The sequence below is a fragment of the Oncorhynchus kisutch genome, linkage group LG24 (assembly GCF_002021735.2).
Source record: "Oncorhynchus kisutch isolate 150728-3 linkage group LG24, Okis_V2, whole genome shotgun sequence".
Lineage (NCBI taxonomy): Eukaryota > Metazoa > Chordata > Actinopteri > Salmoniformes > Salmonidae > Oncorhynchus > Oncorhynchus kisutch.
Window position 1 is genome coordinate 14,570,024 of NC_034197.2, and position 23,433 is coordinate 14,593,456.

The 23,433-nt window shown below is 42.8% G+C and overlaps 1 protein-coding gene across 4 annotated transcripts; it reads left to right on the top strand.

Annotated features, from left to right (window-relative positions):
* The first annotated feature begins 1,998 nt into the window (after positions 1-1,998).
* On the top strand, positions 1,999-23,298 carry klhl12 (kelch-like family member 12). 4 transcript variants are annotated; one of them, XR_002252036.2, is made up of 13 exons: positions 1,999-2,274; positions 4,890-5,129; positions 5,858-6,011; positions 12,340-12,557; positions 19,879-20,028; positions 20,247-20,361; positions 20,489-20,595; positions 20,677-20,872; positions 21,042-21,200; positions 21,313-21,411; positions 21,535-21,721; positions 21,835-22,038; positions 22,211-22,327. XR_002252036.2 is itself a non-coding variant. In XM_020459677.2 (13 exons), the coding sequence occupies exons 2-13, from the start codon at positions 4,947-4,949 to the stop codon at positions 22,214-22,216; spliced, it is 1,602 nt and encodes a 533-aa protein (XP_020315266.1). In that variant the 5' UTR covers positions 1,999-2,274; positions 4,890-4,946; the 3' UTR covers positions 22,217-23,298. The 4 variants fall into 4 exon arrangements, 3 of the variants coding, with proteins under 3 accessions (XP_020315266.1, XP_020315265.1, XP_020315264.1); XM_020459677.2 differs by having other exon boundaries at positions 21,835-21,862; positions 22,211-23,298; XM_020459676.2 differs by having other exon boundaries at positions 21,835-23,298.
* Positions 23,299-23,433: the final 135 nt, after the last annotated feature.

Genomic DNA, 23,433 nt, shown 5'->3' on the forward strand with positions numbered 1-23,433 from the left:
TTCACCTGGAATGCTTTTCCAACAGTCTTGAAGGAGTTTCCACACTCTGCAGTCCAACTCATCCCAAACCATCTCATTTGAGTTGAGGTCGGGTGATTGTGGTGGCCAGGTCATCTGATGCAGCACTCCATCACTCTCTTTCTTGGTCAAATAGCCCTTACACAGCCTGGAGGTGTGTTGGGTCATTGTCCTGTTGAAAAACAAATTATAGTCCCACTAAGTGCAAACCAGATGTGATGGCGTATCACTGCAGAATGCTGTGGTAGTCATGCTGGTTAAGTGTGCCTAGAATTCTAAATAAAATCACAGACAGTGTCACCAGAAAAGCACCATCACACCACCTATTCCGTGCTTCACAGTGGGAACCACACATGCGGAGATCATCTGTTCACCTACTCTGCATTTCATAAAGACACGGCGGTTGGAACCAAAAATCTAAAATTTGGACTCATCAGACCAACTTTACACTGGTCTAATGTCCATTGTAACTGTTTCTTGGCCCAAGCAAGTCTATTCCTCTTATTGGTGTCCTTTCATAGTGGTTTCTTTGCAGCAATTTGACCATGAAGGCCTGATTCACGCAGTCTCCTCTAAACAGTTGATGTTGAGATGTGTCTGTTATTTGAACTGTGAAGCATTTATTTTGCTGGTAACTCTTGCTGCTAACTCGAATGAACTTATCCTCTGCAGCATAGGTAACTCTGGGTCTTCCATTCCTGTGGCGGTCCTCATGAGAGCCAGTTTCATCATAGAGCTTTATGGTTTGTGACTGCACTTAAAGAAACTTTTCAAATTTCTTGACATTTTCTGGATTGGACCTTCATTGAACCTCCATATCTTAAAGTAATGATGGACTGTCATTTCTCTTTGCTTACTTGAGCTGTTATTGCAATAATTTGGACTTGGTCTTTTACCAAATAGGGCTATCTTTTGTATACCAGCCCTACCTTGTCACAACACAACTGATTGGCTAGAATGCATTAAGAAGGAAAGAAATTCCACAAAATAACTTTTAACAAGGCACAACTGTTAATTTAAATGCATTTCATGAAGCTGGTTGAGAGAATGCCAAGAGTGTGCAAAGCTGTCATCAAGGCAAAGGGTGGCTACTAGCACTTTTTTGGTTACTACATGATTCCATATGTGTTATCAAATCAAATTTTATTGGTCACATACACATGGTTAGCAGATGTTAATGCGAGTGTAGCGAATTGCTTGTGCTTCTTGTTCCGACCATGCAGTAATATCTAACAAGTCTAACAATTTCACAACAACTACCTTATACACACAAGTGTAAAGGAATGAATAAGAATATGTACATATAAATATATGGATGAGCGATGGCCGAATGGCATAGGCAAGATGCAGTAGATAGTATAGAGTACAGTTTATACATATGAGATGAGTAATGTAGGGTATGTAAACATTTTATAATGTGCCATTGTTTAAAGTGACTAGTGATACATTTATTACATCCAATTTTTTATTGTTAAAGTGGCTAGAGATTTGAGTCAGTATGTTGGCAGCAGCCACTCAATGTTAGTGATGGCTGTTTAACAGTCTGATGGCCTTGAGATAGAAGCTGTTATTTCATAGTTTTGATGTCTTCACTATTATTCTTCAATGTGGAAAATAGTACAAATAAAGATAAACTCTTGAATGAGTAGGTGTGTCCAAACTTTTGACTGGTACTGTATATATAGTAGGAATGATGTCCCAGGGACTAAATATACTCTTGTGGCTTGAGCACCGGTGTGCGCCAAGTTGACGATGTTGCGCTTTTGGCACCATTCATAAGAAATCGAACTCCAGCGTCCCTGCGCCTGCAATTTCAAGCAGGCGGTCACAACAATAAACAAACAAAAAAAAACGTGCTAAATTTGTTAAAAATGGAGAAAAAAAATGTATTGCTTTGATTCTGAGTTTTTGCGGGTGTGTTTACATTGGTTCAGTGTTTACTTTCAATAGTAAAAACATGCACATTCACATTAGAGGTCTGCTTGTGCGTATGTGAGTCGTGACGTATAGTCATCGTGTTTTTGTCAAAGGCTACACTGACTGCGGAAGGCTTTCCAGCAAGAGTTGTTGCGACATCCTTGAAATTAATATTTTGTTAGTAATTACTTTGAAAAACTCATTCGCAATAGCCCACACTATTGCAGGAAAGCACACGCTACCATGGATCACATTTGGCATCCTCAACTGTGACTTGGACGTCTGCCATCATTGCATTGGAGTTAGCTAGTTAGCTTGCTAATGCTATCTAGCTAGGTGGTGGGTAGTTGTATTGCTTGATACTGTGTGTGCCATTCGTGCTCCTTATTTGGTAGTTTGTCTTGTCATATTCATTCAAAACATTAACTCGTAGTTAGCAACGGTTATCTGCGGCTTGTTGGCCTCGGCATAACCACCTGCTAGTTATTTAGCTATTTGGAGTTGGAAAACGTCATAAGGTGAAATCTTATTTAAAATCCTTGCTTTGAGTAAATCTAATTCAACTCAAATTGGACGTATGCCAGTGTAACGTCGCTTATTTAACGAGTACAACTTCCTTCCAATTCGGCCCATACCTGGCACTAATTCGGAACCTCTGCCTTGCTGGCACACGTGATCCCCCCCTAAAGCGAGCCAGTCGGCGCTACGCGGAAAATATAGCAATTTGTTGGCGCATGTGGGGACACTTCAGACTGAGGAGTAAGTTCCACACATCCCCATGTGCTACACCAGTTTAGCCAAAGAAATGGAACGTTAGCTAGCTATCGGAATCCAGCTGTGTTCGAATATTCGTACTTAAGTATGTAGTATGATTATTGGTCATAGTATGGATATGTTAGTATGCCAAAAGTTCCCGGATGTCATACTGCATTCGCCAAAATACAAGTATTCTTAAGCATTAAGGTCCGATGAGGTGTGGTATATGGCCAATATATGCCGGCTAGGGCTGTTCCTACGCACAACGCAACGTGGAGTGCCTGGACACTGCCCTTAGCTGTGGTATATTGACCATGGCCATATACCACAAACCCCCGAGGAGCCTTATTACTATTGTAAACTGATTACCAACATAATTAGAGCAGTACAACTAAATGTTTTGTCATACCTGTGGTATACTGTCTGATACGCCATGACTTTCAGCCAATCAGAATTCAGGGCTCAAACCACCCAGTTCATAAAAGTATACTTTACAAGATCCCTGTCACGCCTAAAGATTTTTCAATTGTTTAAGATGCCATTCCCTCAGGTGATGCTTTATTATTCAGGAAAATGTCAAGACCTGATCCTCAGAACATGACCGTAACCCCCCGTCCCCGCAGTAGGGCTTGTGCCTTTTGGTAGGCCGTCATTGTAAATAAGAATGTGTTATTAACTTACTTGCCTAGTTAAATGAAGGTTAAATAAAAACATACCTATGATTAACCCTGTTGACTCATTGGTAGGAAAGATTTGTTTTTCTTTTGGTCCATTCAACAACAATAGAGCTATACAAGCATTTTTTTCCAACAGGTTGTTGTATCTATACTTTATGTCATGCTTTATTGGAATGGTTGTATTGATAATATCGGTTGGAAAAAAGGTTGGATGTTGCTACACATATATACTTATTAACAAAATGAAGGAAGTTTCTTCTTTTTTTTCACTATATGAATTAGTAATATATACATTGTAGTGACCACCCAGAAACAGTGTTGAATATTTTTTGGCATTGTATTCATGTAAGAAATCTGTGGCAAGACATCAGTAGATTTATAATTGAACACATGAAGATTTACACTGATTCTTTACCTATGATAGAAATAAGTTGAAACAATTTTACGTAATTTTAATTTACGTAATTATTCTTTTGGCCAAAATTATTATTTATAAATGTAAATTTACAAATAAAACACATTTTCTTACCTTACAAAAATAAATTGAAACATATTTTAAAGACAATAAAATACTCTACCAACAAAAAAGCTTTTAGAATTATAAATGTATGTATGTCCCTTGAGGTCCTTGTGTAATGTGATATTGTACTCCCTAGCCCAATTGTCCTTTGCATATTCTTTATATGTACTTGTGTTCCCCTATGTAAAATAAAATAATAATAATACAAAAAATAAAAACAATTTCTCTAAAAAATAAATACAAATAAAATCCTAAATAAGCAGTGGATACAATTGCCGTGCTTTGAGGGCCCATAATGCAATTCTTCAGAAAATGGGCATGCCTTCACAGCATTTTCAGGTTTGAAGAAAATGGTGCAAAATATAAGTAATTACTTTTCATATAAGTTACGTTACACATTATGTTGGCACACAATTTCATATCTCCCTCACAAGCTTTAAGCACCAGCTGTCAGAGCAGCTCACAAATCACCGCACTTGTACGTAGCCCATCTGTAAATAGACCATCCAACTACCTCATCCCCATACTGTATTTATTTATTTATCTTGCTCCTTTGCACCCCAGTATCTCTACTTTCACATTCATCTTCTGCACATTCTCCCATTCCAGTGTTTATTAATTGCTACATTGTAATTACTTCACCACCACGGCCTATTTATTGCCTTACCTCCCTTATCCTACCTCATTTGCACATACTGTATATATACTTTTTCTGCTGTATTATTGATTGTATGTTTGCTCTCTTGTATGTTTGTCCATGTGTAACTCTGTGTTGTTGTATGTATCGAACTGCTTTGCTTTATCTTGGCCAGGTTGCAGTTGCAAATGATAACTTGTTCTCAACTAGCCTACCTGGTTAAATAAAGGTGAAATAAAAACATGTATTTTGCCTGCACTTTAAACAGCTGTGAACCTCAGTGGTCGAGGTCTCATGTAATGTATCATCATTTGTCATCTTTGCCTGCAAACTATGTTCAATCGCGCTTTTCTGTTTTTGCCAGATATTGCAGCACGTTGAGATTCTTGAAACTTGAGGCCCTCTTGTCAAGTACAGTACCATGGCTCCCAAAGACATCATGACCAACTCCCATGCCAAATCCATCCTCAATGCCATGAACGCACTTCGTAAGAGCAACACACTCTGTGACATCACTTTGAGAGTGGAGAATACTGACTTTCCTGTGCACCGCATTGTCCTGGCAGCCTGCAGTGACTACTTCTGCGCCATGTTCACCAGCGAGGTAACTGTAAGCACAAGACTGGCGATAATGTAGAGGTGACTCCTCACAAAACCAGGACAAAAAAAGGTTGCCCGGAAATCTAATCCTAACCAGACTGATCACCAGTGTCATCAGCAATAATAACTTTCTAAATACTTTTGCTGGTGGTTCTCTTTATATGCAGAAAGAGACGGAATAATTTATTAACTGATTCTGAGGTTGACATTACCAAAATAGTTTCTACATATCCCTTGTGCTTAGAACCCAGCTAAGATTTGTGTAGGCTGAAATTAAACTGCTATTCATTTTTTGTCTTTCGGTGTCTTATCGGACTGCCATCTGGTTATTCATTTAATACAAACTTGAACTAAATTGCATGGATCATATTCACAACCACAAAAAAGCCATGAAAGTGCATAGCAGAAATAGTCCAATGCTAATTATTTCTATGCAGCTCAGTTGACCTAGTTTCTTTCCTTTAACATTTTTAGCTCTCTATGAATAATCAGGTGAGCATTGCTCTTTTACTAACAAAGCTGACTATCATTCACTGCTTCCTACACATGTATGACAAATAATAAACAATTTATATTTTTTGTGTGATGTATTCCCCTTTAGTCTAGTCTCTTCTCACAGCCAGATGGAGCGTGCGGAGCATCCAGGGTCTGGCGAGAGAGACTACTAACTAGTACTACTAGTAACTAGTCATTTAAGATGACGTGTCTGTCTTTGCTGTTGTTCTTTTGCAGCTGTCAGAGAAAGGGAAATCCTTCGTAGACATTCAGGGGTTGACCGCGTCCACCATGGAGATCCTGCTGGACTTTGTTTACACAGAGACAGTCCTGGTCACAGTGGAGAATGTCCAGGAACTGCTTCCTGCTGCCTGTCTGCTGCAGCTCAAAGGTAAATTGAGAAGTGAAAAAATAATATGACAACCCTTGGACACAGGGTGTGCTATATGCACTATACTTTACATTCACAGTATGTACTTTGCGGAATAAAGTACCATTTTGTTTTACTTTAAAAAAACATTAACTAGGAAAGTCAGAACAAGTTCTTACTTACAATGACGGCCAACCAAAAGGCCTCCTGCGGGGACAGGAGCTGGGATTAAAAATAATAAAAAATATATATATATCTATAATAGGACAAAACACACATCACAATAAGAGAGACACCACAACACTAGATAAAGAGAGACCTAAGACAACAACATACCATGGCAGCAACACAACATGACAACAACATGGTAGCAGCACAAAACATTGTGCAAACATTATTGGGCACAGACAACAGCACAAAGGGTAAGAAGGTAGAGACAACAATACATCACGTGAAGCAGCCACAACTCTCAGTAAGAGTGTCCATAATTGAGTGTTTGTTGATTGATGGCTCATTTCAGTCGCTAGCTGCCATTAAAATGAAAAAAAGACGAGCGATCCAGGGATGTGTGTGCTTTGGCGACCTTTTTTGACGATGAGTCGGGAAGCAAGTTCAGGGAGTGAGTGTTTTAATAAATAAACGCAACATAATACAAAACAAGAAACACGAACAACGCACAGTCATGAAACAGAAACAATAACGCCTGGGGAAGGAACCAAAGGGAGTGGCAGATATATATATATATATAGGGAAGGAACCAAAGGGAGTGGCAGATATATATATATATAGGGAAGGAACCAAAGGGAGTGATTATATATAGGGAAGGAACCAAAGGGAGTGACATATATATATATATATAGGGAAGGAACCAAAGGGAGTGACATATATATATATATATAGGGAAGGAACCAAAGGGAGTGACATATATATATAGGGAAGGAACCAAAGGGAGTGACATATATATATAGGGAAGGAACCAAAGGGAGTGACATATATATATAGGGAAGGAACCAATGGGAGTGACATATATATATATATATAGGGAAGGAACCAAAGGGAGTGACATATATATATATAGGGAAGGAACCAAAGGGAGTGACATATATATATAGGGAAGGAACCAATGGGAGTGACATATATATATATATATATAGGGAAGGAACCAATGGGAGTGACATATATAGGGAAGGAACCAAAGGGAGTGACATATATATATAGGGAAGGAACCAAAGGGAGTGACATATATAGGGAAGGTAATCAGGGAAGTGATGGAGTCCAGGTGAGTCTGATGACACGTGGAGATTATAACAGAACATGGCCAAGATGTTCAAATGTTCATAAATGACCAGCATGGTCAAATAATAATAATCAGAGTAGTTGTCGAGGGTACAACAAGTCAGCACCACAGGAGTAAATGTCAGTTGGCTTTTCATAGTCGATCATTAAGAGTATCTCTACCGCTCCTGCTGTCTCTAGAGAGTTGAAAACAGCAGGTCTGGGACAGGTAGCACGTCCGGTGAACAGGTCAGGGTTCAGAACAGTTGAAACTGGAGCAGCAGCACGGCCAGGTGGATTGGGGACAGCAAGGAGTCATCATGCCAGATAGTCCTCATGCATGGTACTAAGTCTCAGGTCCTCTGAGAGAGAGAGAGCATACTTAAATTCACACAGGACACTGGATAAGACAGGAGAAGTACTCTAGAAATAACAGACTCACCCTAGCCCCCCGACACATGAACTACTGCAGCATAAATAATGGAGGCTGAGACAGGAGGGGTCAGGAGACACTGTGGCCCCATCCGATGATACCCCCGGACAGGGCAAAACAGGCAGGATATAACCCCACCCACTTTGCCAAAGCACAGCGCCCACACCACTAGAGGGATATCTTCAACCACCAACTTACCATCCTGAGACAAGGCCGAGTATAGCCCACAAAGATCTCCACCACGGCACAACCCAAGGGGAGGCGCCAACCCAGATAGGAAGATCACGTCAGTGACTCAACCCACTCAAGTGACGCACCCCTCCTAGGGATGGCATGGAAGAGGACCAGTAAACCAGTGACTCAGCCCCTGTAATAGGGTCAGAGGCAGAGAATCCCAGTGGAGAGAGGGGAACCGGCCAGGCAGAAACAGCAAGGGCGGTTCGTTACTCCAGAGCCTTTCCGTTCACCTTCACACTCCTTGGCCAGACTACACTCAATCATATGACGTACTGAAGAGATGAGTCTTCAGTAAAGACTTCAAGGTTGAGACCGAGTCTGCATCTCTCACATGGGTAGGCAGACCGTTCCATAAAAATGGAGCTCTAAAGGAGAAAGCCCTGCCTCCAGCTGTTTGCTTAGAAATTCTAGGGACAATTAGGAGGCCTGCGTCTTGTGACCGTAGCGTACGTGCAGGTATGTACGGCAGGACCAAATCGGAAAGATAGGTAGGAGCAAGCCCATGTAATGCTTTGTAGGTTAGCAGTAAAACCTTGAAATCAGCCCTTGCCTTAACAGGAAGCCAGTGTAGGAGGCTAGCACTGGAGTAATATGATCACATTTTTTGGTTCTAGTCAGGATTCTAGCAGCCTTATTAAGCACCAACTGAAGTTTATTTAGTGCTTTATCCGGGTAGCCGGAAAGTAGAGCATTGCAGTAGTCTAACCTAGAAGTAACAAAAGCATGGATTAATTTTGCTGCATCATTTTTGTACAGAAAGTTTCTGATTTTTGCAATGTTACGTAGATGGAAAAAAGCTGTCCTTGAAACAGTCTTGATATGTTAGTCAAAAGAGAGATCAGAGTCCAGAGTAAAGCCGAGGTCCTTCACAGTTTTATTTGAGACGACTGTACAACTATCAAGATTAATTGTCAGATTTAACAGAAGATCTCTTTGTTTCTTGGGACCTATAGAACAAGCATCTCTGTTTTGTCAGAGTTTAAAAGTAGAAAGTTTGCAGCCATCCACTTCCTTATGCCTGAAACACAGGCTTTTAGTGAGGGCAATTTTGGGGCTTCACTATGTTTCATTGAAATGTACAGCTGTGTGTCATTCACATAGCAGTGAAAGTTTTCGAATGACATCCCCAAGAGGTAAAATATATAGTGAAAACAATAGTGGTCCTAAAAGGGAACCTTGAGGAACACTGAAATTTACAGTTGATTTGTCAGAGGACAAACCATTCACAGAGACAAACTGATATCTTTCTGACAGATAAGATCTAAACCAGGCCAGAACTTGTCCGTGTAGACCAATTTGGGTTTCCAATCTCTTCAAAAGAATGCGGTGATCGATGGTATCAAAAGCAGCACTAAGGTCTAGGAGCACCAGGACAGATGCAGAGCCTCGGTCTGACGCCATTAAAAGGTCATTTACCACCTTCATAAGTGCAGTCTCAGAAACTTTAGAACCCAGTTCCTACATTTGAATATAAAATGTGATTTTAGCAAACAAAACTATGCTACATTTTATCTCTGGTACCCTCAGGATGACAAATCAGAGCAATATTACTGAATGTAAGTACATTATTTACCTTCAGAGGTGCATGTACAAACCAGTTGCCGTGATAAGATTTTTTTTGTTGTACACTCTCCTCAAACAATAGCATGGTATTTTTGTCACTGTAATAGCAACTATAAATTGGACAGTGCAGTGAGATTAACAAGATTTTAAGTTTTCTGCCCATATAAGACAAGTCTATGTCCTGGGAAATGTTCTTGTTACTTACAACATCATGCTAATCACATTAGCACATGTTAGCTCAATCATCCCGGTGAAGGGACACTGATCCCGTAGAGGATAATGACTTGGGGCTAGCCAGTGTCAGTTCAGAGTCACTCGCCACAACAGTGCGTGTGTGCTGAAGGCGAGCGATAGCTCGGGAGAGAGGGGGGAGTGTAGCGAGGGTACCTGTACCAGACAGGGGGAGACAGGTAGTACAGTGGGGCAAAAAAGTATTTAGTCAGCCACCAATTGTGCAAGTTCTCCTTCTTAAAAAGATGAGAGAGGCCTGTAATTTTCATCATAGGTACACTTACACTATGACAGACAAAATGAGAAAAAAAATCCTGAAAATCACATTGTAGGATTTTTTATGAATTTATTTGCAAATTATGGTGGAAAATAAGTATTTGGTCACCTACAAACAAGCAAGATTTCTGGCTCTCACAGACCTGTAATGTCTTCTTTAAGAGGCTCCTCTGTCCTCCACTCGTTACCTGTATTAATGGCACCTGTTTGAACTTGTTATCAGTATAAAAGACACCTGTCCACAACCTCAAACAGTCACACTCCAAACTCCACTATGGCCAAGACCAAAGAGCTGTCAAAGGACACCAGAAACAAAATTGTAGACCTGCACCAGGCTGGGAAGACTGAATCTGCAATAGGTAAGCAGCTTGGTTTGAAGAAATCAACTATGGGAGCAATTATTAGGAAATGGAAGACATACAAGACCAATGATAATCTCCCTCGATCTGGGGCTCCACGCAAGATCTCACCCTGTGAGGTCAAAATGATCACAAGAACGGTGAGCAAAAATCCCAGAACCACACGGTGGGACCTAGTGAATGACCCGCAGAGAGCTGGGACCAAAGTAACAAAGCCTACCATCAGTAACACACTACGCCGCCAGGGACTCAAATCCTGCAGTGCCAGACGTGTCCCCCTGCTTAAGCCAGTACATGTCCGGACCCGCCTGAAGTTTGCTAGAGAGCATTTGTATGATCCAGAAGAAGATTGGGAGAATGTCATATGGTCAGATGAAACCAAAATAGAACCTTTTGGTAAAAACTCAACTCGTCGTGTTTGGAGGACAAAGAATGCTGAGTTGCATCCAAAGAACACCATACCTACTGTGAAGCATGGGGGTGGAAACATCATGCTTTGGGGCTGTTTTTCTGCAAATGGACCAGGACGACTGATCCGTGTAAAGGAAAGAATGAATGGGGCCATGTATCGTGAGATTTTGAGTGAAAACCTCTTCCATCAGCAAGGGCATTGAAGATGAAACGTGGCTGGGTCTTTCAGCATGACAATGATCCCAAACACACCGCCCGGGCAACGAAGGAGTGGCTTCGTAAGAAGCATTTCAAGGTCCTGGAGTGGCCTGGCCAGTCTCCAGCTCTCAACCCCATAGAAAATCTTTGGAGGGAGTTGTAAGTCCGTGTTGCCCAGCAACAGCCCCAAAACATCACTGCTCTAGAGGAGATCTACATGGAGGAATGGGCCAAAATACCAGCAACAGTGTGTGAAAACCTTGTGAAGACTTACAGAAAACGTTTGACCTCTGTCATTGCCAACAAAGGGTATATAACAAAGTATTGAGATAAACTTTTGTTATTGACCAAATACTTATTTTCCACCATAATTTGCAAATAAATTCATTAAAAATCAATGTGATTTTCTGGATTTTTTCCCCCCTCATTTTGTCTGTCATAGTTGAAGTGTACCTATGATGAAAATTACAGGCCTCTCTCATCTTTTTAAGTGGGAGAACTTGCACAATTGGTGGCTGACTAAATACTTTTTTGCCCCACTGTAGGTGTCACACCCACTTGGGAGAAGCTTTTTTCTAGAGGCAGATTTCTGGTATAAAATGCCAGTGGATGGACTGAACAGTGGGAGGGGGCTTCAAAGGCCTCTCAATTTGGGTGGGGTAGGCTGTGAGAGACTCCTGCCATTGTTGGGCTCAAAGGCTTTGGCATTTGTTGTATTTGTTCTGTCCTAGCAAGCTTGGCAGCTTTAACTAGGCGTTAAGTCCCAATAAAGTAAATTATATCATTGTATTGTACTCAATTTTTATTTTTTCTTCTTGGCTTTCAAAACAGCTGTATGACAGTTAAATCTAAATCTGCTCCTTTGTAAAAGGAAATGCACACCCATCAGCACCCCTTATCAGGTTTGTGCAATATGATTGGCTAATGTGTTGCTAATTTGATAATATAGTTGAAACATTGTTAGTTTTTAGCAAAATAAAGATGCACTAGGCAGAAATCGCTCTGCCATTTCCAGGTTGCAAATTTCAGTTTGTGAAAAAAACAAGCAGGTATAGTGTAGAGAATCATTGTACCATCTAAACCGCTGTGAAATATATTTTCTATAACCAAAAATATTGTATTTTCAGTTGTTTGAAGCTGGTGTACAAAACCAAAAGTGAAAGACACAAAAACAACGGGAAGCAAAGAAATGACATACATAGAACATATCTACCGCTTCTTAGACTTGCTTTTAATGAGAGTGACAGATAATATAACACACATTTCTATGTGAATTTTGTCAGGTTGCCCAAAAAGTTACATATAGTTTTAAATACTTCAACATTATTTCACAAATTAACGTCCTGCACTTCTTTGTATTCCTCAGGAGTGAAAAGAGCATGTTGTGACTTTCTGGATAGTCAGCTTGATCCCACAAACTGCCTGGGCATTCGGGACTTTGCTGAGACCCACAATTGCCTTGACCTGATGCAGGCCGCTGAGCTCTTCTCTCAGAAGCACTTCCCTGAGGTTGTTCAACATGAGGAGTTTATGCTGCTCTGCCAGAACGAGGTTGAAAAACTAGTTAAATGCGATGAAATCCAGGTAAACAAAGGTGGATTTGATGAGGTATTATACCTGTGTTTTAAAGCTCTAATTGGATTGTAATATTGTTGTTGTTACATTGTAGCCTTTGTAAATTAGGTAGCCATTAGGTAGCCTTTGTAAATTAGGTAGCCATTAGGTAGCCTTTGAGTCACGCCCTGGTCTTAGTATTTTGTGTTTTCGTTATTATTTTGGTCAGGCCAGGGTGTGACATGGGTTATTTATGTGATGTGTTTTGTCTTGGGGTTTTTGTAGGTAATGGGATTGTGGTATAGTAGAATTGTCTAGGTAAGTCTATGGTTGCCTAGAGTGGTTCTCAATCAGAGGCAGGTGTTTATCGTTGTCTCTGATTGAGAACCATATTTAGGCAGCCATATTCTTTGAGTGTTTCGTGGGTGATTGTTCCTGTCTCTGTTTGCACCAGATAGGGCTGTTTAGGTTTTTTCACGTTACGTTTCTAGTATTTTGTATTGTTCGTTATTATCTTTATTAAAGATGTATCGAGATAACCACGCTGCATTTTGGTCCTCCTCTCCTTCGACGGAAGAAAACCGTAACAGAAGGACCAAGCGGCGTGGTGACAGGCAGCGGCAGCAGGAGCAACGAAGTCTGGATTATACGACTTGGGAGGAAATAGACAGGTGGGCGGTCGACCCAGGGAGAGTGCCGGAGCCCGCCTGGGATTCGCTGGAGCAGTGCGAAGAGGGTTATAGGAGAATGGAGTTGGAGAGACGAACACGGCGGCGTGGATGGAAGCCCGAGAGTCAGCCCCAAAAGTTTCTTGGGAGGCACACAAGGAGTATGGCGAAGCCAGGTAGGAGACCTGCGCCAACTTCCTGTGCTTACCGGGGGGCTAGAGAGACCGGGCAGGCACCGTGTTATGCTGTGGAGCGCACAGTGTCCCCAGTGCGGGTGCATAGCCCGGTGCGGTACATACCAGCTCCTAGTATCGGCCGGGCTAGAGTAAGCATCGAGCCAAGTGTCATGAAGCCGGCTCTACGCATCTGGTCTCCAGGACGTCTCCTTGGGCCGGCTTACATGGCACCAGCCTTGCGCACGGTGTTCCCGGTTCGCCTGCATAGCCCAGTGCGGGCTATTCCACCTTGCCGCACTGGCAGGGCGACCGGGAGCATTTAACCTGGTAAGGTTGGGCAGGCTCGGTGCTCAAGAGCTCCAGTGCGCCTGCACGGTCCGGTCTATCCAGTACAACCTCCACGCAACAACCCTCCGGTGGCAGCTCCCCGCACCAGGCTTCCTGTGCGTGTCCTCGTCCCAGTACCACCAGTGCCAGCACCACGCACCAGGCCTACAGTGCGCTTCGCCTGTCCAGCGCTGCCAGAGCCTTCCTCCTCTCCAGCGCTGCCGGAGTCTCCCGCCTGTTCAGCGCTGCCAGAGTCTCCCGCCTGTTCAGCGCTGCCGGAGTCTCCCGCCTGTCCAGCACTGCCAGTCTGCAAGGAGCCGCCAGTCTGCAAGGAGCAGCCAGAGCTGCCAGTCTGCAAGGAGCTGCCAGTCTGCAAGGAGCTGCCAGTCTGCAAGGAGCTGCCAGAGCTGCCAGTCTGCAAAGAGCTGCCAGTCTGCAAGGAGCCACCAGAGCTGCCAGTCTGCAAGGAGCCGCCAGTCTGCATGGAGCCGCCAGTCTGCATGGAGCAGCCAGAGCCACCAGTCTGCATGGAGCCGCCAGTCTGCATGGAGCCGCCAGAGCCGCCAGTCTGCATGGAGCAGCCAGAGCCGCCAGTCTGCATGGAGCAGCCAGAGCCGCCAGTCTGCATGGAGCAGCCAGAGCCGCCAGTCTGCATGGAGCCGCCAGTCTGCATGGAGCCGCCAGTCTGCATGGAGCAGCCAGAGCCGCCAGTCAGCATGGAGCAGCCAGAGCCGCCAGTCAGCATGGAGCAGCCAGAGACGCCATTCAGCCAGGATCCGCCATTCAGCCAGGATCCGCCATTCAGCCAGGATCCTCCATTCAGCCAGGATCTGCCAGTCAGCCAGGATCTGCCGGAACCACCAGTCAGCCAGGATCTGCCAGAACCACCAGCCAGCCAGGATCTGCCAGAGCCATCAACCTGCCTGAGCTTCCTCTCAGTCCTGAGCTTCCTCTCAGTCCCGAGCTACCCCTCAGTCCCGAGTTGTCTAGGTAAGTCTATGGTTGCCTAGAGTGGTTCTCAATCAGAGGCCACCAGTGCCAGCACCACGCACCAGGCCTACAGTGCGCTTCGCCTGTCCAGCGCTGCCAGAGCATGGAGCCGCCAGAGCCGCCAGTCTGCATGGAGCAGCCAGAGCCGCCAGTCTGCATGGAGCAGCCAGAGCCGCCAGTCAGCATGGAGCAGCCAGGATCCGCCATTCAGCCAGGATCCGCCATTCAGCCAGGATCCGCCAATCAGCCAGGATCTGCCAGTCAGCCAGGATCTGCCGGAACCACCAGTCAGCCAGGATCTGCCAGAGCCATCAACCTGCCTGAGCTTCCTCTCAGTCCTGAGCTTCCTCTCAGTCCCGAGCTACCCCTCAGTCCCGAGCTACCCCGCAGTCCCGAGCTACCCCTCAGCCCCAAGCTACCTCAGTCCTGAGCTGTCCGTCAGTCCGGAGCTGCCCCTCAGTCCAGTGGGGCCCTTGGTTAGGGTTACTAGGCCAAGGTTAGCGGCGAGGGTCGCCAATCTAGGGACGCAATATAAGCGGACTAAGACTTTGTTGGAGTGGGGTCCACGTCCCGCGCCGGAGCCGCCACCGTGGACAGACGCCCACCCGGACCCTCCCCTATGGGTTTAGGTGTGCGGCCGGGAGTCCGCACCTTGGGGGGGGAGTTCTGTCACGCCCTGGTCTTAGTATTTTGTGTTTTCGTTATTATTTTGGTCAGGCCAGGGTGTGACATGGGTTATTTATGTGGTGTGTTTTGTCTTGGGTTTTTTGTAGGTTATGAGATTGTGGTATAGTAGAGTTGTCTAGGTAAGTCTATGGTTGCCTAGAGTGGTTCTCAATCAGAGGCAGGTGTTTATCGTTGTCTCTGATTGGGAACCATATTTAGGCAGCCATATTCTTTGAGTGTTTCGTGGGTGATTGTTCCTGTCTCTGTGTTTGTTTGCACCAGATAGGGCTGTTTAGGTTTTTTCACGTTACGTTTCTAGTATTTTGTATTGTTCGTTATTATCTTTATTAAAGATGTATCGAGATAACCACGCTGCATTTTGGTCCTCCTCTCTTTCGACGGAAGAAAACCTTAACACTTTGTAAATGCGTATTAATGGAGTTGAATGGTTTTTGTAATAGGAAAAGTCACTGTTCCTCTTTTGTAATTACAATTCAATTTCTATGCAATTAAACTACAATTACTGAAGAACTAAGTAACAACATGTTAATACAATGTTGTTACTGGTGTAATTATGATGATACTGAGCTACAAGAGAAACTTGATGTAAAGTGCTACCAAAGTTGAATAGTGTACTGAATTTGTTTGTGAATTCAGATAGCACACAGTCATGCTGCCTCGAGTGCATTTCTGATCTCCATTCAGGGTCGTCTTTGAAAGCGTGGGGTCACTTTTCCCAAGTCTCAAATTGGAAAGGAACAGTGCAAGTGTAGACCTGCAATAATCTCCATTAATGGGGCCCCCTGTGCAGATTTTCCTAGCTCTGAAATTATGGGGAAGACAATTTGATTTAAGTATGCTTTTGTGCTCTGAAATTCCTGTCTTTAAATGCACAGCGCATATCTTTCTTTATAAAAACATAATTATAACCATGGGACTTTATTTATAGTTTACCTATGAATTCAAAGTATTTTTGTTTGTCATGATTTTCGTGATCAAATGTCTGTAATATATGGTGCATTTGGAAAGTATTCAGCCCCTTGACCTTTTCCACATTTTGTTACGTTACAGCCTTGTTCTAAAATGGATTAAATAATTTCACCCCCTCATCAATCTACACACAATACCCCAGAATAACAAAGACAAAAACTGGTTTTTAGAAATGTTTGCAAATGTATAAAAAAAAACAGAAATATTACATTAACACAAGTATTCAGACACTTTCCTCAGTACTTTGTTGAAGCACGTTTGGAGGCGATTACAGCCTCAAGACTTCTTGGGTATGGCGCTAGAAGCTTGGCACAGCTGTATTTTGGGAGTTTCTCCCATTCTTCTCTGCAGATCCTCTCAAGCTCTGTCAGGTTGGATGGGGAGCCTTGCTGCACAGCTATTTTCAGGTCTCCCCGGAGATGTTCAATCGGGTGCATGTCTGGGCTCTGGCTGGGCCACTCAAGGACATTCAGAGACTTGTCCCGAAGTCACTCCTGGGTTGTCTTGGCTGTGTACTTAGGGTTGTTATCCTGCTGGAAGTTGAACCTTCGCCCCAGTCTGAGGTCCTGAGTGCTCTGGAGCAGGTTTTCATAAAGGATCTCTCTGTACTTTGCTCCGTTCATCTTTCCCTCAATCCTGCCTAATCTCCCAGTCCCGGCCGCCGAAAAAAATCCCCACAGCATGATGCTGCCACCACCATGCTTCTCCGTAGGGATGGTGCCTGGTTTCCTCCAGACGCGATGCTTGGCATTCAGGCCAGAGTTCAATCTTGGTTTTGTCAGACCAGAGAATTTTGTCTCTCATGGTCTGAGAGTTCTTTTGATGCCTTTTGGTAAAAACTCCAATCGGGCTGTCATGTGCCTTTTACTGAGGAGTGGCTTCTGTCTGGCCACTCTACCATTAAGGCCTGATTGGTGGAGTGCTGCATAGATGGTTGTTCTTCTAGAAGGTTATCCCATCTCCACAGAGGAACTCTGGAGCTCTGTGACAGTGATCATTGGGTTCTTGGTCACATCCCTGAACAAGGCCCTTCTCCCTCGATTGCTTAGTTTGGCTGGGCTGCCAGCTCTAGGAAGAGTCTTGATGGTTCCAAACTTCTTCCATTTAAGAATGATGGAGGCCACTGTGTTCTTGGGGACCTTCAATGCTGAAGAAATGTTTTGGTACCCTTCCCCAGATCTCTGCCTCGACACAATACTGTCTCGGAGCTCTACGGACAATTCCTTCGACCTCATGACTTGGTTTTTGCTCTGACATTCACTGTCAATTGTGGGACCTTATATACTGTAGACAGCTGTGTGTGCCTTTACAAAGAATGTCCAATCAATTGAATTTACCACAGGTAGACTGCAATCAAGTTGTAGAAACATCAAGGCTGATCAATGGAAACAGGATGCATCTGATCTCAATTTTGAGTCTCATAGCAAAGGGTCTGAATACTTATGTAAATAGGGTATTTGTTTTTTATTTGTAATACATTTGCAAAAATGTCTAAAACCTGTTTTTACTGTCATGGGGTATTGTGTGTAGATTGAAGAGGGCATTTTTTTGATTTCATCCATTTTAGAATAAGGCTGTAACGTAACAAAATGTGGAAAAAGGGAAGGGGTCTGAACATTTTCTGAATGCACTGTACACTTAGTTAAATCAAAGGCACAATTTCCTGTTATTTTTGTAACTGTGCCCTAGTTGACTGTATCTACATCATAAATGAAAACCTGACTTTGACTTTTCTCTTGAAGTGAAGTTGATCTCAGTTATTTGGACACAGAAAATTGGCCAGTGTTACCTAGTGTTGATTTTTCGGTCTAAAATGTATAGTGTTGATTCAGGAGTTAAATGAACTCTGTGTTAAATTAACAGTTATTGGTATAAAATAACTCCAGTGTTGGTGTTAATAACTAGTGATGTTACATTTGATACAGGAGCTCAGAGGAATGTGTGTGTCGATGCGTACATCACTTTATCAGAAGTCAAATCAAATTATCAATGACGTCCGAAGCTTCATTTGATCATGTGCTTTTTCAAAACATGTGTTGCGAGATCCCACTGATTTGGCTGTGGTTTCGGTGCTTTCTTAGATTCTAAGTGGCTTTCAAACACCGACCTCTACTGGACACCATACTTACTTTATAGTTTTTTGTACAAAAACTTTCACCTGACCAGTAGCTTAGCAAGTAGAGTATGGAACATTCGGGATGTGAGGGTGTGAGGTTATGAGGTCGAATCCCGTTGAAGACCTACTGTTTTGAAAATTGTTTTATGTGAAACCACACTTTCTGCATTGTTGTTCAAATTTTTGTTTTATTTAATTTTTGTTTTATTTAGTATAGTAAAAGCTTATGTTTTAAGCATCCTAAATAATGCCATAGATTCAGTTTTTGAAAAAAAGTAAACTTGAAGGCAAAAAAGGGAAGTATGATATAAAGGTGCAAATCTGGTATTCCAACTGATTATAGGCTACTAAAGCTAACAACTTACCGCTGCACCACAGAGTTTTAATGAAAACAGTGGAGTAAAAATGTATATCTGATAATCACATGCTGCTATTTATTGCTGACCGGTTGATGTCACTAATGAGCATTTTGAACAGATAGTTAACAATTTCAGAAAGCCTCAGTTTCCCTTCACTATTAATAATCAAAGTTGAACCAAAACCACGCCCATCATTATCATATTTCCCAGAATGCTCTATTTCAGGTAGATTTTTAGAATTGTTTGTTTCAATATCTATGTCTTGCATGTCCGTTGATTTATTATTTAATTAATCTTATGCCACTTAAATATAAATAACAAATGTTTCTAAACTAATCCAATCTGTTACTTGGACTCATTGCACACATTACTGAAATGGTTTTTAAAGTATATATGCTTTAGGAAGTCTCATATCTTAGTCTTCCCAACCCTGGCAGTCATTCTGAATGCAGGTTGCGGGTGAATAAGAATTCCAAATGTTGGATATCCCCACTCTGGCTGGATTCCAATTGGAATTACATATCACTTTGCAAGCCAGGACAAGTGGACTTGAAGGCATGATATGGCCTGTAAACTGTGAATTTCAGACCACTGTATTAGGGTAAAACCAGGCCCTCAGTATAAGGCCTTATGGAATACCTATTGTATTGTCACATTTTTTATTATGAAAGCATTTTCTCTTAGAATCTCACTGGGTGGAGACCACAGGACTGAAAATGAATGAAGGCAACAACCATGTGTGTCTGTCACTAACAAATACGCTCTTGAAACACAATTCACTAGAAAGGCAAGGAACACTGGGAAATATGCAAATAAGGCTTTATACTGGGCAGTCTGTTAATTATAACTGAAAAGTGTGCACCCTTATAGACACTGGAACACTACTAAATGTAATACCGTGTTGATTTAAAACTGGAGAATTTACTGTGAAGAAATCAGTGTGATTGAATGCATGTTTGACCTTGGGTGGGTATACTCGAGGATTACCATTTTTACAACAAGCATGTTTGGTTTTATTGTCAGGGTGTGGTTGTCAATACATATTTTCTCTATTTGCAGGTGGACTCAGAGGAGCCTGTATTCGAGGCAGTGTTGAATTGGGTTAAACACAATAGGAAAGAGAGGGAGACGTATTTATCGGAGATGCTGGAGCATGTGCGGATGCCTTTGCTCACTCCGCGCTATATCACAGATGTTATCGACTCAGAGGTGAGGCAGTAATACATCAACAGCCAGTTTCCCGTACATAAATTAAACCTAGTCCTGGCCTAAAATCCACTTTCAATAAAGATTCTCAATTGAGAATGATTAATAGTGTGAGCCTGGAAAACAGGCCGCAAGTGTTGAGCAGGGGAATAAACTTTTGTGGTGTTTTATGTGTTATTAATGTCTGGATAAAGTACTGTATATGTTCTGACGTGTTCCAGCCCCTCATTCGATGCAGTCTTCCCTGTCGAGACCTTGTGGATGAGGCCAAGAAATTTCACCTTAGACCTGAGCTGAGGAGTGAGATGCAGGGGCCACGCACCCAAGCCAGATTAGGTACAGCACTGCCCTCCCTTTTTAGAGGTGCTTTTCTTGTCCTAATGATAGGGATACAATACAAGCTTAGCGGGAGTTGCCACCTTGTTATTGATGTGAAGAAGTGATTCACTGTTGTTCCTTCAAGGTGCCAAGGAGGTCCTGCTCGTTATTGGAGGATTCGGCAGTCAACAATCCCCTATAGATATTGTTGAGAAGTATGATCCTAAAACTCAGGAGTGGAGCTTTTTACCTGTAAGTAGCATTTTTTTTTTATTAGACATTTTGGCTCTATTCTCTGATCATGGTTAACTTATCCCAAGCATATTTTTAAAGAACATTGCTCGGAAAAGGCGCTACGTGGCTACCGTGTCCCTCAATGACCGCGTGTATGTGATTGGCGGCTACGATGGTCGATCGCGGCTTAGCTCGGTGGAGTGCTTGGACTACACGGCCGACGAGGATGGTATCTGGTACAACGTCGCCACTATGAATGTACGGCGGGGCCTTGCCGGGGCGACAACACTCGGAGGTAAAGGATCTTCTCTGATTGACAGTCCTCATTGTCACGGGGTTTACAAAAGCAAATAGCACTGAAGAGAATGACTGTCCTCAGGTGTTACAAAACCCTGTAAGTGTTATCTAAAGCAGACTTCCAAAAAGTTGTTGGAACGTTTCTTTTCTCACTTTTCTGCCCACAGATATGATCTATGTTGCTGGAGGCTTTGATGGGAGTCGCCGTCACACCAGCATGGAACGATATGACCCCAATATTGACCAGTGGAGTATGCTGGGGGACATGCAGACAGCCAGGGAAGGGGCTGGCCTGGTGGTGGCTAGTGGACTCATATACTGTCTAGGTGGGTATTAAAGATGTTTTATTTAAGTTTGTAATGGTGTTGATGTATAGATATGTAAAATACCACCGGTTTTCCCCCTGACCTTAGTAAGGATGTATGTAATTTGTTGCAGGTGGGTACGACGGATTGAACATCCTCAATTCAGTGGAACGGTATGACCCTCACACAGGACACTGGACTAATGTTACCCCCATGGCTACCAAACGCTCAGGTCAGTACTCCAGACTATGACAATATAATAGTATCAGGGCTGTATATAGACTATATACAGTATGTCTCTCTCTACATATGGCTATGGTTAGTATGTCTGAAGGGCCTATAATCTTTGTTTCAGGGGCCAGTGTAGCCTTGCTCAACGACCACATCTATGTGGTGGGAGGCTTCGATGGAACAGCGCATCTTGACTCGGTGGAGTTTTACAACATTAGGACAGACTATTGGACCACGGTAGCCAGTATGACCACTCCCCGCTGCTACGTGGGAGCTACTGTCCTCCGGGGACGACTCTACGCCATAGCTGGGTAAGCCTAAACATCCCAAACCCCTCTCCGACTTTAATATATTTAAAATATCCAATATTTTAAAGGAGTGGAAATTCACTGTCCTTTCATATGTTTATTGCTTTTAATGACAGACAGATGAGAAACAAATGGGGGAGACAGGTGAAGAGGAGATACAGAGTCAAGGGAGGACACAGGGATTGAACCCCGGTCTCCAGCTGAGAGTTGTACATGTGCATAGAGCCAGGAGTGTTACCATCCAACCACGACTCTGTACCCAACTTCAGTATTGACAGAGATATAGATGCATTTTGGTTGGGATTATTCATATAAATTATGTATGACAACTCTTTTAATTGATTTATATTATTCTTGCTTAGATAACATTGTAATATCTGAATCATAAAAGCAACCTCCCCTTATGGTCCAGTCTTCGATTATGAGGATGTGACTGAACACAGCCATATGATGTTGTTCATTCTCCCCTGTGCTCTTTTGTCCTCTCTCCAGGTATGATGGAAACTCCCTTCTGAGCAGTATCGAGTGTTACGACCCAGTGATTGACAACTGGGAGGTGGTCACCTCCATGGCCACACAGCGTTGCGATGCAGGAGTGTGTGTCCTGCGAGAGAAGTGAGATTTACCTCAGAAAAGTCGGATGAAGCGGAAGAGGGCAGGCAGCTAGTCCTGAACCTGAATTTGATATTTATGTGCCACTACTATGGAGTGACACAGGGATCACTCACTTGCAGCCAGTGTGCTATATGCCCTCTCCGAAGTCTCTTGATTGATTATTTATCAGACTTTCTCATCTGAGTTTGGTTACTTCTATGGGAAAACCCTTGGCATTCAATGGATAAGGGACAGGGGGTGTATAACAGAGATGAGTTATTTCAGTCTCCTCATCAACAGTTGTGGCATCCAAGAAGACATCCATCCCAACCCACTCGATCGCATGACACTCTTTTAGTGGTTCCCGTTGTAGTGGTTACCTGTGAGGTACATTTTTGACTCATCTTTTAAAGTGCAATATATTTCTCTACTTCTGTTATGAACCATGGAGCAGAAGAAACACAAGCGACTCCAGTTTGCTGCTGCTATATGCCTTATGCCCCTGTGGCCCACATTGAACCTAACAACCATGATGCCTCATTAGGACTGTGATGATTGTTGTCATACCATCAAGTATGATGATTATTTAGCTTTTGCCAGGTTATCAATTAGAAAACCCTTTGTAGATTTTGTTATTATGTATAAAGTGCTTTTAGAAACAAATCACTTTTTGAATAATTGGTATTTGCCTGACACAGTCATTATTTTCAATGTATCAAAGACATTTTGAAATGAATTACATTTTAGGGAAAGCGTTTCATAATCGCACATGATTCCTTGCTCTTTTGCTGTTCTGTCATCTTGTCAAAATCACTTTGTCCCCAGCAACAGACTGAAGAACACTGCTAATAAAGCAGAAGAGCAAAAATTATTTTTTTGATGTGTGTATGGTGCATGCATTTGTCCACAGTGGATTTGTTTGGATTTGTTTGTCTTTTGTTGTTACTTGAAAAGTAAATAAACATTGTGATAATTTAGCACTTTTATATTTGTATTCAGTTGTGAAGTCAATTCAGAATGTTATGCTGATGTGTGGTGACCTTTAGTACAAGCCTAGTGATTTTGTCAAGGGGTTCGGACCTCTTGGTATCATGGCTAAGGTGTTGGACTGACAGTCGCAC